The sequence below is a fragment of the Elephas maximus genome, chromosome 11, assembly GCF_024166365.1.
Source record: "Elephas maximus indicus isolate mEleMax1 chromosome 11, mEleMax1 primary haplotype, whole genome shotgun sequence".
Lineage (NCBI taxonomy): Eukaryota > Metazoa > Chordata > Mammalia > Proboscidea > Elephantidae > Elephas > Elephas maximus.
Window position 1 is genome coordinate 56,285,696 of NC_064829.1, and position 15,879 is coordinate 56,301,574.

Here is a 15,879-nt window from a genome sequence, read left to right on the forward strand (position 1 = left end):
TTTCAAGGCTGTGACTTTTCAGAAGCACATGGCCAGGCCTGTCTTCCAAGGCATCTCTGGGTGGGTTCAAACCACCAACCTTTTGGCTAGTAGTCAAGTGCTTAACAATTAAGCATGAGAATATTAGGGTTTTCACCAAAGGATTTCAGTCTTAGTTCTTTAGACAAAATTCCGTCTATAAAGATGCAATTTATACATAACTCCTTTAGCAGAACCCCACTGCATAAAGCCAGGCAAACTTGTATGCACCTGAGCAACGCTAAGATTCTGCACCAACCAGGATAACCTCTGAGTCACGGTAGGTAGTTATGGTATAAAGCTGATACCAGGAGGGAGAGAGATGGGGGTCTTTACCATTACATCTCTGTAAAGGGGACAAGCCTTGCCACAGAAGGTGGGAGAGCTTGGTTCTGGTCCCAATTCCTTCTTTCACCAGTTGTGGGAACTGAATAAGTCCTGCCTCCCCTCTGAGCATCACTTGGCCCATCTTTACAATGGGGATGAGGATAATAACTAGTAGACCAAAGATGCCCTGGACCAGATCATTTTGGGGAACTCCTCGGACTGGGTGGTACAAACAGTTAAGTACTTGACTACTAGCCAAAATACTGGCAGTTCAAACCCACTCAGAGGCACCTTGGAAGACAGTCCCGGTGATCTGTTTTGAAAGGTCACAGCCTTGAAAACCCTATGGGGCAGTTCTACTCTGCACACGTGAGGTCACCATGAGTCAGAATCAACTCAGCAGCAAATAACAACAATAACCTTAGGCTACAAGATTTGATTATATTACATCATAACACCACAGCAAGCTGAAGAAAAAGACGGAAGGTTTGAAGGCAAGTTTTAGCATACATACACGTGCACACACATGAGCTCGGAAGTCAAGATTCATTTCACAGACTTGCTTACTGTAGGTGACTTAGAAAATGAGGCTTAAGCATGAACCTAGCCTGAGGTGGTTCTGCTAGTGTAAAAAGTTGCGTGCCTGTCCTGTCCCTCAGCATTGCTGAGACCCAGATGGCCTGGGCACTGTGATTTGAGGGGCATCGTGAACTCCTTGCTGCAAAAATTTAATCCCCACCAGCCTGTCTCAGGGATCAACAAGGGACATATCACTTCTTATCTTAGCCTCCCAGTGATCGTCTAACTATCCCCACAAGATGGGGCTAGACATCGTACATGACAGGCTAAAGCAGAGGCTTTAACCTGCCTTGTACATGGTTATCTTCAAGGAAGGTGCCCACAAAAGAAAGACACCCACAAAATAGGGTGTTAGAACAATGGCAGCACGTTTCGTTGGTTAAATCGCCCTTGCTACCTGGCCATCACAACATCAGGATTGGAGGAAAACTCAGTAACAACCTGCAATATGCAGATGACACCATCTTGCTTGCTGAGAGTGAAGACGACTTGAAGCACTTACTGATGGAGATCAAAGACCACAGCCTTCAGTATGGATTATACCTCAACATAAAGAAAACACGAACCCTCACAACTGGACCAAAAAGCACCATCATGATAAACAGAGAAAAGCTTGAAGTTGTCAAGGATTTCATTTTACTTGGATCCACAATCGACACCCATGGAAGCAGCAGTGAGGAAATCAAAAGATGCATTGCACTGGGCAAATCTGCTGCAAAAGACCTCTTTAAAGTGTTGAAAAGTGAAGATGTCACTTTGAGGACTAAGGTGAGCCTGACCCAAGCCATGGTGCTTTCAATCGCTTCATATGCACGTGAAAGCTGCACAATGAATAAGGAGAAGACTGAAGAAGAATCAATGCCTTTGAATTATTGTGTTGGCAGAGAATATTGAGTATGCCGTGGATTGCCAGAAGAACAAACAAATCTGTCCTGGAAGAAGTACAGCCACAATGCTCACTGGAAACAAGGATGGTGAGACTGCATCTCACATAATTTATACATGTTATCAGGAGGCACCAATGCCTGGAGAAGGATATCATGCTTGGTAGAGTAGAAACCCCTCCCCCACAAAAAAAAGTATTGCCACTGAGTCTTTTCCCACTCATAGCAACCCCATAGGAGAGAGTAGAGCTGCCCCATAGGGTTTCCAAGGAGGGGCTGGTGGATTTGGAATGCTGACTTTTTGGTTAACAGCTGAACTCTTAACCACTGGTAGAGTAGACAACCCAGACCCAGTGCCGTCGAGTCGATTTCGACTAATAGTGACCCTATAGGATGGAGAAGAACTGCCCTATAGAGTTTCCAAGGAGAGGGTCACCTAAGAAGAGGAAGACCCTTAGCAAAGTGGATTGACACAGTGGCTGCAACAGTGCGCTCAAGCAAAGCAATGATTGTGAGGATGGCGTAGGACCAGGCAGCGTTTCATTCTGTTGTACATAGGGTCACTATGAGTCGGAACTGACTCGACAGCACCTAACAACAATAACGTCGTCATATCAAATCTGATCCAGGGCCAGTGCACAACCTCAAGCAAACACAAATGGTCCTGGTTCCAGGATGCCCTAAGATAGCCTGAATTATATTCTACCATGCAGAAACATTTCATACTGAATCCTGCCAATTGGCCCAATCAAATCCTCTGTTTGAGGAGATTGAATGTTGGCTGAACAAAGAGAAGATGGGTGATAGAATCTGTGGTTGTTGTCTGAGTGCTACTGAACTACTTTTTCATTTCTAAGTCTTAGAAGAACTACATGTTGGGAGAACTTTGTGGCTGATGAGGACATATCCTCAGCCATCCTACATTCCAACATATCCTTGCAATATACCTACATACCAAAGTACACATCTTATCCCTAGCAGCTCTTGTTGTTGTCTTTAGGTGCCGTCAAGTGGTTCCAACTCATAGCGACCCTGTAGCTCTTAGGAACCTAAATAGTAGAGAGAGGGGCAGATCACACAGTTTTGCTTCCAGCCAAGAACTATGCCTACCTACAGGTGACCCCATAAATACTAGTTTTGACTACATTTTTAATTAAAAAAAAGATTTCATTTTATTAATGTCATTGACTAGCTTAGCATTGGTTTTTAATTACTTGCAGCTCAATAAGAATATTATCAGGTGAACTTATCATCTGTTTTATATGATCACAATACCAAACTCCTCTCTTTCACGTTTTTCATCTTCTAACCCTCCGTTCTGGGCCACAGAGCATAGTCATCCACCCATAACACAAAACATTCGGAGGGCATTCGCAATGAGGGTACTACCTCATTATCCTTGTAGACTGGCCCAGGGTTAGAATCCCTGTTCGTGGTATTACTTTTCAATATATGGGGCCTGGTGTTCACTCTGTTGAAATGTTCCTTAATTAAGAATCTTTTTTTCCTGTCTTATGCATAAATTAATCAAGGTAATTATTGTAGCATTATTATTATTACATTGTACTTATAGAGCACTTACCTCCAAGGTGCTCAAAATAGTTTATAGATTTTTTTTTTAATCTAATGAACTCTAGAAGCCTCTAGGCAAGATGGAGAGCAGAGCAGGGATTATTAGAGTCACACTGTAGTTGGAGAAAATGGGTCAGGCCAGGAGAAGGCAGGAGGATATAAAACAGCTCACTCAGATCCAGGTTCTCCCCCATCTTTGGAGGCCTGGCGGGCAGGAAGAGGGCTGCCTTTGGGGTGTGGTAGGAAGTGCTTCATATCTACAGGTATTGGACTAGCACCTTGGGAACTCAAAGAGCCCCTCACAGCAGGTTTTGGGCTCAGAAAAAGATCAGAAATATCAGCTGCTCCTCCTTCTTTTTCTATTTTCAGTTCAAACTACCCACCCAGTTGCCATGGAGTCGACCCCAACTTGTGGCGACTCCATGTGTGTCCAGAGTAGAACTGTGCTCCACAGGGTTTTCAATGGTGGTTTTTCAGAAGTAGATTGCCAGCCCTTCTGAGGCACCTCTGGGTGGACTCGAACCTCCAACTTTTCAGTTAGCAGTCGAATGTGTTAACCATTTGCACCACTCAGGGACTTTTCAGTCTATACTGCCTGCCCTTAAATCTGACCCAGTCTGTTGTACCAGCTGCTACTTTGGTTTTGTGGAGCTGGAGGCACGGTGCTTAAAGAGAAAGGAGGAAAACTTCCTTAGTGCTTAGCATCATCACCACACAGTTTACCCTGACCCTGACACACATTCTCACAATTTCATGTGTCTCCCTGTGAGGTTCCAAGTTCCTTTGGAGCAGCAGAGCATGGGGGTGGGGGCACAGAGTGGACACACAGAGCTTAGAGGAAATTCGTGCACTGATGGAGGTGGGGGAGAGGGTCCAGCTCACTTTAACTAGGGAGCAAATGGAGTAGCAGCGTCAGGTAAGAGCCTTGTACTTAGGACTGAAGAGTGTGTGGTGGGTGGCACAGAGAAGGTTTGCTGCAACTACTGCACAAAAGTAGTAATGGTGACAAGAATATCGAGGTGGCAATCATACAGGTTTGTTTGCATGTACAGATAACAGACTTTCTCCTCTAATGAGATTGCCAGGGTATGTTTGACTATCAACTCCACATTGTTATAACTCAGCAGAATCTCGTGGTTGCCCATCTCACATAAATACATCATGCTTTTGCAAATGGGTAACTGACAAATGGTAAACGAAAGCGAGCAAAGATCATCTAGCAATACATTCGGTAACTGTAGGGTTTCTACCCGACCCACCCACCCACCCACCCATTTCATTAGCAGGTCCAATTCATGGCAATCCAGGTGTCGACTCTGCATAGAAATCTTTTCCCTCCCCTCACCTCCTCTGCCTAAAACCCAATGCCATTGAGTAGACTCCAACTCATAGTGACCCTATAGGGCAGAGTAGAACTGCCTCGTAGGGTTTCCAAAGCTGTAACCTGTATGGAAGCAGATTATCACACCTTTTTTCCGTTAGAGTAGCTACTGTGTTCAAACCGCCAACCTCTTGGTTAGAAGCTGAGGGCTTAACCATTGTACCACCAGGACTCCTTTCTCTGCCTAGCTTAGTCCAACTCGTACTTTAAGACTCAGTTCAGACACCACTCATTCATTCCACAATTATTTTTAAGTACATACTAAGGGCAGGTACAATTCTGGACACTGGGGTTGAGCAGAGACAAAACAGATAAAAAATAAATTCTCACCCTCACGAGATGGGGAAAGGGAGAGAACAGATAATAAAGAAATATCAAATTATCCAGTAAGTTAGAAAGCTGTAAGTGCTTTAGACAAACATAAAGCAGGGAAAGGGAATAGGGTATTCTGATAGTAGAGGTGCAACCTTAATAGGGTATTTAGTGCCAAATTGCTTAAAGGGGAGGAGAGAATGGGCCATGTATATTGGTGGGAGAAGAGTATTCCACATAAAGGGAACAGGAAGTGTAAGATACCAAGACCAGAGAACGGTTGACCCCTTCAAGGAAGAGCAAGAGGCAGAGTGGCTGGGGAGGATGAAGGAGGTGGAAAAGTGGTCAGAGATGAGGGCAGAGAGTTAATGGGGACCAGATCCTCTGGGGAAGTATAGACTACTGTAAGGACTTTGGCTTGGACTTTAGGGTGTAAATCATGTGATACGGGTGTGGGGTGTGGAGGAAGGGAGTGACATAATCTGTCTTTGGCTTCTATGTTAAGAATAGGGTATTGGTGGTACAGTGGTAGAATTCTTGCCTTCCGTATAGGAGACCAGGATTCAATTCCCAGCCAAAGTACCTTAGGGGCAGCCACCACCCATCTGTCGGTGGAGGCTTGTGTGTTGCTATGATGCTGAACAGGTTTTAGCAGAGCTTCCAGACTAAGACAGATTAATTCTCAAAATCAACCAATGAAAACCCTACGGATAATAACAGTCCAATCTCTTTGTGCATGCGGTTGCCATGAGTCAGGGCCTGATTCAGTTGGAGTCAACAACAACAATGTTAAAACTAGATCTAAGGGGGGCAAGGATGGAAGCAGAGAGACCAATGAAGAGGAAGCTCTTGCAATACTCTGGGCAAGAGAAGACAATGGCTTTGGCTAGAGTGGTGGCTGTGGAGATGAAGAGATCATGTTCTAGAGGTATTTTACAGGTAAAGATAAATGTAGTTGTTGATGAATGAATGTGAGGTATAAGAGAAAAAGAAGGATTAAGGTGATTCAAAAGGTGTTTGACTTGAACAACTGGAAGGATGATGTTATCATTAACTGAACAAATAGGAAGAAGGCAGGTTTGGGGGTGAGGAGATCAGTACCTCAGTATGGGACATGGGAAGTCTGAATTGCTTGTTAAATATCCAAATAAAGATGTCTAGAAGGTAGTTGGCTACACAAATCTTGAATTTGGGAAAGCAGTTCAGACTAGGGTTAAAATTCTGGGGGTCAAGAGCATATAGTTGAGCATAGATAAGATCACCAAGGCAGTGAGTATATACAGAGATGGAGAGGTCCAAGGACTGAGCCATGGTGAACCCAAGCTCAGTGATCAAGGAGATGAGGAAGCTGAGAAGCAGCAGCCAACGCAGCAGGAGGAAAAACAGGATTGTGGGGTGTCCTGTAGGTTGAGTGAAGAAGAAAGTATTTCTAGGAGAAAGAGTGTGTCCTATGCTGCTGAGAGTTCAAATAAAGGACTGAGAACTGGCTATTAGATCTAGAAAGATCTGTGACTTGGTAAGAACAGTCTCAGTAGAAAGGAGGGGGCAAAGGCCTAAATGGCATGAGCTGAAGAGAAAATGGGAGGAGGGAAATTGGAGACCACAAATATACAGAAGGCTTTTGAAGAATGTTCTTAAGAAGAGGAACAGAGCAATGAGGTAAAAGGTTGAGGGGGACGTGAGATCCAAGAAGCCTCCCCCACCCCTTGTAGCTGGGTAGGGGCCCCTCCATTGGCTTCACACCCCTATCACCAAATTTACCCTGCGGTATGCAAATATTCCCAATGTGTGTCTACCTCCCCAAACAGGCTGTGAGCTCCTCGAGGACAGGAAGTGTATCTCATTAATCTGAGTCCCTGGGCCCTGGCGATGTGTCCAGTATACATTAGCTCTCAGTAAATGTTTGCTGAATTGAACTCAATATAGATTTGGGCATAGATTTATTTGCTATGGAGTAAAAACTGAGGAAGGAAAAAAAGAATATTCAGCAAGTTGCCTGAATGGAATACGAATCAGGGCCTGAACCCTGGAACCAGCTTTAGATCTTGGAGGGGAGGCTTATTAGTGCCTGTCATAAACAACGTACATCAACACATATTTGGTTCCAAATATTTGGGGCCGCTAGGTTTACAAAAAGTGAAATGTCACTCAAAAAGTAAAATAAGTGCTGGACTAGCTCATAACAACCAGTTGTATTTGATGTGCATGATGCAATATGGATGGAATTTTAGAGGCCCTCTCAATGTGGGCCCTTTGTCATGTTGTCAGTACAAAAGTCCAAAGATGGGGAAAAGGAGATCATAATTTTTTCACTCTAAGATTGTATGAATTCATTAAAGTTTTTAGTCCCCAGGGTTATTTAATGCAATTTTCCCCAAAGAGTAAGTTGAGCCTGCTTTTGAGTTTTACTTACCTAGCATTTCAGGCAGAACTGAGGCAAAGTTAACATTTCTTAGTACTGACACTTCTAATCAGGGTACAGAACACTGGTGGCACAGTGGTTGAAAGTTATGGCTGCTAACCAAAAGGCTGGCAGTTCGAATCCACCAGGTGCTCCTTGGAAACCCTACGGGGCAGTTCTACTCTGTCCAAAGGGTCGCTATGAATCGGAATCAACTCCATAGCAATGGGTTCAGTTTTGGTTTGGAATCAAGGTACAGGAGCCCTGGTGGTGCAACAGTTAAATGCTCAGCTGCTAATTGAAAGGTTGATGGTTTGAACCTACCAAATGACTCCACAGGAAAAAGATCTGGCAAACTGCTTTTGTAAAGATCGCAGACAATAAAACCCTATGGGGCAGTTCTACTGTGTCGCAGAGAGTCGCTACGAGTCGGAATCAACGTGACGGCAGCTAACAACAGCAATCAAGGTACAGCATGTTGCTTAGGCCAACCGATGTGCATCCTCCATAAAAGAATTTCTAATAAGGCCTTGGTACAAGGACTTTCTTCCCAGGGTCTTTCACCATAACATACATTTTCCGAGGCAAAGCCTTCAGGCAGGTGTGTCCCTCAGTTACTGAGGAAGCCAGTCTCATTGTTTAAAGTCAAGTACCCTCTACTTACGAGCCTGCTGACTCCCTATGACTGCTATAGGCTCACGCTCTGATGTCTAAATATATAAATGTGCAAAGACAGTTAACTAGGACTTATCTGTACCTTGGGAATTAAAAAAAAAGTAATTAACTGGTATTTTTAACGCATTTTCTCTTTACAGGATGATCTAGTTAAATAGTTCAGTTATAAGATCAGGGAATTTGGTACCTTTTGAAATAGCCCATCTTAAGTGGTTCCAAAGTTATCTTAAGGGGCTGGTAGCTTGCTCTTTGCCTCCTGGAGAGGCAAAGGGGAGACGGCAGAGTTGATCTGAGGAACAGATAGAAAGGTACCCGAGGACACAGGGCACAAGAGGGTCAAAGTCAGCACCCACCATGGGCTCAAGTATATATTTAAAATATTATTTCAGATCTGGAATTGTTTTTCTTCCAGTCATCAAAGCAATTAAAATATCCAATTTGCAATATTTAAGGAATAGAGATATCTTTATCTTCTTTAGGCATGAACCTCCAAATTAAACATTTAGATCTATTGCTTAGCCCACACTGTTAGCTTAGGGGTCAGAAGATTTGAGTTCTAGGTACAGTGTGCTGCCCACTAGCATTTACTATGTATAAAATATGTGTAATAACTCCTTCATGCCAAAAACGATAAAGCATGTGTGGTAGGCACCCATCTCCAGGTATTTGCACCCTTGTGTCCAAACCAGAACCACACCGGTTGCCATTGAGTTGATTCTGACTCATGGTGACCCCACGTGTTACAGAGTAGAACTAAACTCCACAGGGTTTTCTTGGCTGTAATCTTTACAGTTGGAGATCGCCAGGCCTTTCTTCTACGGCCGTGATAGATGGGTTTGAACTGCCAACCTTTTGATTTGCGGTTAATCACAAACTACTTGTGCCACCCAAGGACCTTTAAGGAATGACACTCTGAACATGGACAACAGTTCATGGGAATATGAAAAGTGGGAATTAGGAGGCCACACTGCATCTAGTGAATTTAAGAGTACACCCCTCTAAGTGCAATCCAGAGGTGAAACATCATTGCTGCATCCGCCATAGGTGCCTCTCAACACCCACAGAGCTTGTTTTTGGGTGCTGGGGCTCTGCTACAGAAAACCCCAGGTCTGCACAACCTGCTCTCCTGTAGCATTAGTCAAGACCTCAGGAAACGGCCCTGGTCTCAGTTCCTTCTTCCACATACCACTCAAGTACAATTAATGGGCAGATTGAATTCTCAACCACAAGTCTAGCTGCACGGGAATCTTAGACATGTAGTTTTTAGCTTTCTAGGCTCTGAAATACAGAAAGGCACATTATGAGGAGGTTGGAATCAATGCTAAATGTTGATTCACCATTTCAAATGCAGAGAGGGAACTTCTAACTCCATTCCTGGGCTTCTCTCTCTTGTTGGTCTAAAATTACAGGAATCTAGGCATGCTCAAAGGAGGTCCCAGTTGGCAGAGGTTAAAGATGGCTTCTGCACCATGAAGGTGCCTGAGAGCCAAGCAGAAAGGGGCCCCTCTTTAGAGGATTCCAAGTGAAGATGGTACAAATGGTTAAGCACTCCACTGCTAACCGAAAGTTTGGAGGTTCAAGTCCACCCAGAGCCACCTTGGAAGAAAGAGGGGGTGATCTATTTCCAAAAAATCATTCATTGAAAACCCTGTGGAGCACAGTTCTACTCTGACACGCATGGGGTTGTCATGCGTCAGAATCAGCTTAACATCAACTGGTTTTGGTTTTTTTGGTTAAATGAAGTTGAATGAACTGAGTCTTATTAGCTACATGATCTCGTTCCTGTTTTTCTTCTTTCCCTTTTGTTATCCCCATGTCTTTAATAAAACCTCATCTAAATATTCCAGCTTGGCCTCAGCTGCAATTAAGAGAAGATTTGTGTGACCAAGTTAGAGGCAAGGCATAAAAAGAGAAACTTGACAGTGGCAAGAGTAATAATTGTAGAAGCTTCTCAAAGGGAAGTAGATCTTAAAGAACAAGAGTCAGTCAACATTCTCTGTGAAGAACTCCTGCCTCTACTCCCATTCTCAAGGGGTGGGGGCTCAGCTTCAGGAATGAAGCTGGTGGGGTTCCTGACAGCAGAGGCCCACAGTTCTGACTCCTCCCCTCTCTTCAGGTGTGTCTTAGTCTTTTAGTTCTGCTGTAAAAGAATTATCACAAGTGGGTGGCTTTAACAGATAGAAATTTATTCTCTCACAGTCTGGTAGACTAGAAGTCCAATTCAGGGTACAAGATCTGGGGAAGCCTTTCTCTATCTGTTGGCTCTGGAGGAAAGTCTTGTGCATCAATCTTCCCCTGGTCTAGGAGCTTCTCAGCACAGGGATCCCAGGTCCAAAGGACACACTCCAGTCCTGGCTCTTCTTTCTTAGTGGTAATGAGGTCCCTCTCTCTCTGCTCACTTCTCTTTCCTTGTATCTCTTGTAAGATAAAAGGTGATGCAGGCCACACCCCAGGGAAACTCCCCTTACATAGGATCAGGGCTGTGACCTGAGTAAGGGTGTTGCATTCCACCCTAATCCTCAATAATATGACCTAATCCTGTCTCATTAACGTAGCAGACAATTCACTCCCAAATGGGGTCATAACCACAGGCATAAAGGCTAAGAGTTGTTACACCTCACAAAATGGAGGACAATCAGATCACAAAATGGAGGGCAACCACACAAGACTGGGAATCATGGCTTAGCCAAATTGACACATGATTCTGGAGGATCCAATTCAACCCATGATAAGGTGTATGAAATTAAATAAGTCCTTTAGCATCTCTGGGCCCTAGATGCCTCAGTCCCCAAAAGTCAGGGGGTCGACCAGAGCATCTCTCCAGGGTCCTCCCAGCTCTAAGGTCTATGAGCTCAGGCTCAGTGTTTATAGTAATGGAATAACTACTGAGAGAGGGCTTGCAGCTGATACCTCAGCCACCTCCCTTGGGGGTATTGAAAGGTCAGGGCCAGGATTAGGGAGAGGCGAGCGAAGCACGTAGAGTGTAAAATTTCATGATGAACTCACGCTCAGAGACGTGCAAATGCACCTACCTCAGATTCAGTGCTTTCTTAATTCTGCACACAAGGCACTCACCTCGCCCGAGTCCCACTCCTGTGTAGGGATAATAGAAGACACAGGGCTTCCATCTGAGTAAATAAAACAGGATGATAGAGAATGACTAGAGAGGGATATAGAGGAAAGCCCCTGGGTGGTGCAAACGGTTTGCGCTCAGCTACTAATTGAAAGGGTGGCAGTTTAAACACACCCAGCAGCCTGGTGACCTGCTTTTGTAAAGCTTACAGCCCAAAAAAAGCCTATGGAGCTCAGTTCTACTCTGTAACATAAGGAGGTGCCATGAATTGGAATCAACTCAATGGCAATGGGTTTGATTTTTTTGTTTTTTTCATAGAGAATGGTGAATGACTCAAGGAGTGAAGGTAGGCCCTTCTATTCGAACACTGCCCCCAGCACTCTAGCACTTAAGCTTGACTTGTTTGGCTAATGCAGGCTTGTGAATCTCCAGTTACCTATGAAAATGTGAACATTTCAGGACTTGCCTTCGAAGCTACTAGCATTTCCGTGAGGAGTTGTCGACCGAGGGTTTTCAGCAATAGGCACAATCTTAGGCTTCTTAGGGAGCTCTGTAGGATAAAAGATCTGAAAGGAAGAGGTATTACAAAGACCAAATTGGATGACTTAGCAGTTGGCACCAGCCTTGGGCTCAGGTCAATAGTCACCTCCCTACATTGCAGTTTTCCCAGGTGTAGGGTAATGCTATTCAGCTATATGCATCCCCTTCTAATGGAATCAGGTTTGCTCTTCCCTGAAACATGCTGGGGATGAATTCAGGATGGACTCAGGCTAAGGTACAACGCTGGAAGTGGCATGACTGGGCCAGTGACTAAAGCCGAGGAATTCCTTAGCAACAGGAAGGAAAACATCTGGGCCTGGACATGAAGTCCCTGGGAACTCTGACTGTCCAAGGATATGGGAGAAAAACAATGAGCCTCGGTCCCAGCTGGAATGGTATATAAGCTTGTGTCCCTTACTAGGTGGTTGCAGAGTGCTAAACTGGCCCAGCCGCCACCCTGGGCCACTGTTCTGTAAGTAAGCTTCCCAAATAAACCATATGTCATGCTTGCTGGTTCTGGAGTCTTTCTTTGGTCTCTTGGAGATGTGGCTGACCTTGGGTTCAGGTGCCGCTGGGTTGTTACCCAATACCAGGGGACACTTCCCAATCTAGGAAGAGACAACTGAAGAAGACAGATCTCACTTGGTCACAACAAGAACTTGTGACCCTCCACCACAAGCCAAGGCTGCCAGTGGCCCCCAAGATTGCCATTTTTCAGTGTTGTATTCACCCTGCCACACCCATCTGAGAGTAAGCTCTCTGGGGGCAGACACTCACTCTACGCTTGCTGAGCTCTGTTTCAGGGACTAACTCAGGCCTCTGCGCTTAGGGCATGAGAGAACAAAACCCCAAACTCCCTCCCAAACCCAAAACCAAATCTGTTGCCATCAAGTTGATTCCGACTCATCATGATCCCATGTGTTACAGAGTAGAACTGCTCCATAAGGTTTTGTTGGCTGTAATCTTTATGGAAGCAAATCACCAGGTCATTCTTCCATGGTGCCACTGGGTGGGTTCGAATTGCCAACGTTTAGGTTAGTAGATGAGCACAAACTGTTTGCGCCGCTCAGAGACCTAGACTCCCTCCCAGGCCCTCCCCAAACATATTCAAACCCAAAACCAATCCACATTCATTGTCATCGAGTCGATTCAGACTCATAGCACCCCTGTAGGAGAGAGTAGAACTGTACCATAGGGTTTGCAAGGAGCAGCTGGTGGATTCGAACTGCCAACCTTTTGATTAGCAACCAAACTCTTAATCACTATGCCACCAGGGCTGCTCTGGTGTATAATAGCAAGATAAGATAGGAGAATGGAGAAAGGGGAAAAAGTTAATTTAAGGAGAAAATTATCTCTCTGTTCTCTGCTAACGGAACCTGTAAATTAGGGCATTTAATTACCAAAGACAATTTGTTCATTTTGGATGCTAATATTTACATTAGCAACTACTTTGAATGCATGAAACTTGACGAATTGGCAAAACCTTTTACTCCTTTTCCCCAAATTAATCAAACAAGCTGTGATCCGGCTATTTATAAGTCTAGTTAAGTCTATCTCCCTAGTGAGGGATTTTATTCCTCCCACCTCCCTCACATTCTGTGATCTCACAGACACTCAGCTCCTCACCTAGATACTTGGTGCCAGAGAATCTCAGTGGGAAGGTGTTTGATCTATTTCTATATTTAATGACACATTTCATCATAGCAGAAAGGAACACTGTACCATCTTTGTTGAAGCTATATTCCAGTGATGATCCCTTCTGTTTGTGTAACCCCTGGTGACTTCTAAGGTGTGCTTGCTTACACAGGTGAGTTTACCTCCAGCTCCCACTGGTGAAATCCGAGCTTCAGACTTGAGAACTGACAGGTATAGATGGGGTCCCTTCCCTAAAACAATCTGGATAGATAAAAACGCATTAACTTGGGAGGGGAAGGGGCCAATCCATGGTCTAAGAGTGCACACCTGAGACCACCTTCAGAGCAAGGACCACCTCTTCAGATGCTGACCATTTTGGTCTCAGATGAGCCTCTTACTAGCCCTGGCTATTGGCCTTGATGCCAACCTGCCCTATTCTGACTACTACCCTCTCCCATCTTATCCCCAAGGGGTCTCCCCCTCCTCAGCCTAGTGACATCAAAGGTGAGAGAGGCATCAGCCCCACTCCCCCTATTCTATAAATAGAGCCTGGGCTCATAGGTCTTAGAGCTGGGAGAAACCTAGAGAGATGTGCTGGTCCAGCCCCCTGACTTTTGGGGATGAGACAGCTAGGGCCCAGAGATGTCAAGACTGGACATCAACCTGAATGGGGTGTCATGGAAGGGACTCAAGAATGGCCCTGGCAGTTGAGTTCTTTGCCCTTTAAGTCCCTCTCAGCCCTGAGAAGACCCACATTGAGGCAAGAATGCCCACTGTTTCCCAGGTCTCCAGCACTTGGACAAAGGGAGAAAGGCAGCTATGGTGGCTTTGAGAGGAGACTGGATCTTAAGAGGGGCGAGAGGAGTGAGAACAGGGTCACCTGAGCCCTGCCCGGCTGCATGGGATCTCAGTAAAATGTCCTCATTGATCAAAAAATCATTGAATAAAAACTCAAGAGATACTTATATACTGACAACTGACTGTGTGATTAAACTGTTGGAGGTGTGGGTAAGGGGGTAGGCGAAGGCAAATAAGCACAAAACACACTGCTTGCCCTGGAGGCATTGACAGTTCAGAGAGAAAGCAGCTGACACATTGTTAGCAATGGGAGCCAGGCCAGGAGGTAAAGAGAGTAAGTGCTGGAGGAGGGAGGATGAGGTGGGGAGAGGGTTCCTTGGGGATGGGCGGGCTGGTGTATCAGTCCGAACAGTCTAGGTTATGCTAATGTAACAAATGACCCCTTACTATCCATGGCTTACAACAGCAAGAGCATATATCTGATTTATTTCTAATTCACTCTCCTGAGTCAGATGCCCTGTTCCACGTCTTTACCTTGGAGCCCAGGCTGATGGAGCAATCTCTTCCTAGGACATTTCTGGTTTTCACAGTCGAGGGAAAAAGAGAACTGACTTGTCAAGCTTCTGTTTGGGTGTGATGCTTGTTGTTTCCACTCATGTTTCATTGGTCAAATTAAGTTATGTGTTCAAGCCTGCCATTAATGGGGCCAAAAACAAAACCAGTTGCTGTTGAGTTGATTCGGACTCACGGCAAGCCCATGTGTTTCAGAGTAGAACTGCTCCACAGGGTTTTCAATGGCTGTGACCTTTTGGAAGTAGATCACCAGCTCTTTCTTCCAAGGTGCCTCTGGGTGGATTCGAATCACCAACCTTTCAGCTAGTAGCCGAGCACTTAACCATTTGTGCCACCCAGGGACTCCATCAATGAGACAGGGAAATATAAACCTCCCCAGGGAAGGACAGGAAATATTTGTGAACCATAATACAATCTCCCATAGCAGGGAAGGCTTCCCTGGGAAGGGTGCGATGTGATGTGAGCCTTGACAGACAAATGCAATTTAAAGAAGAAAAGAAAGAAATAGTCCAGGGAGGAAGCATATTCTACAAGTTAGAAACGTGGGCTCTGGAGGCAGACTGCCCTGGATTAACCTCTCTGTGCCTCAGTTTCCTCACCTGTGATATGGGAATAATAATAAGCATATTTGATAGCATTGCTGTGAGGTTAAATGAATTACTACATATACTTTTTTTTTTTTAGAATAGTGCCTGGAACACAGTAAATAAATACCAATAAAAGCATACTAAATAAATACTAGCTCTTAATATTATTTCAGATTTTGTGTAGGCCCAAAGAAACGAAGAGTCAAGGTGTGTTTGGAGGGTAACGCAGTAGAAAACATTCTTATAGAAGTAGAGCAGTTATGAGAAGAGACTAGCCGACTAGCCTGAAAATAAGGTAGGCTGGGGTCCGATTGGAATCCCTGGGTGGCGCAACTTGTTAAGGGCTCAACTATTAACCAAATGCTCCATGGTCACAACCCACCCAGAGGCGCCTCAGAAGAAAAGCCTGGTGATTTGCTTCCAAAAAGTCACAGCCTTGAAAACCCTACAGAGAGCAGCTCAAGTCCGCACACACAGGGCTGCCATGAGCCAGAATCCACTGGGCACACTGGTGGGGCCTGACT

The 15,879-nt window shown here is 44.9% G+C and overlaps 1 protein-coding gene across 1 annotated transcript in view; it reads right to left on the reverse strand.

Moving 5' to 3' along the window:
- The window catches only part of LOC126085027 (uncharacterized), an 82,803-nt gene extending 68,013 nt beyond the window's left edge, over positions 1-14,790 (reverse strand). The window contains exons 1-3 of the mRNA XM_049899920.1: positions 14,730-14,790; positions 13,485-13,658; positions 11,225-11,277 (exon numbers count right to left, since the gene is read on the reverse strand). Coding sequence (XP_049755877.1) covers positions 11,225-11,277; positions 13,485-13,487 — 56 coding nt within the window. The 5' untranslated portion in view covers positions 13,488-13,658; positions 14,730-14,790. The remainder of the gene's footprint in view (positions 1-11,224; positions 11,278-13,484; positions 13,659-14,729) is intronic.
- Between the last annotated feature and the right edge of the window lie 1,089 nt (positions 14,791-15,879).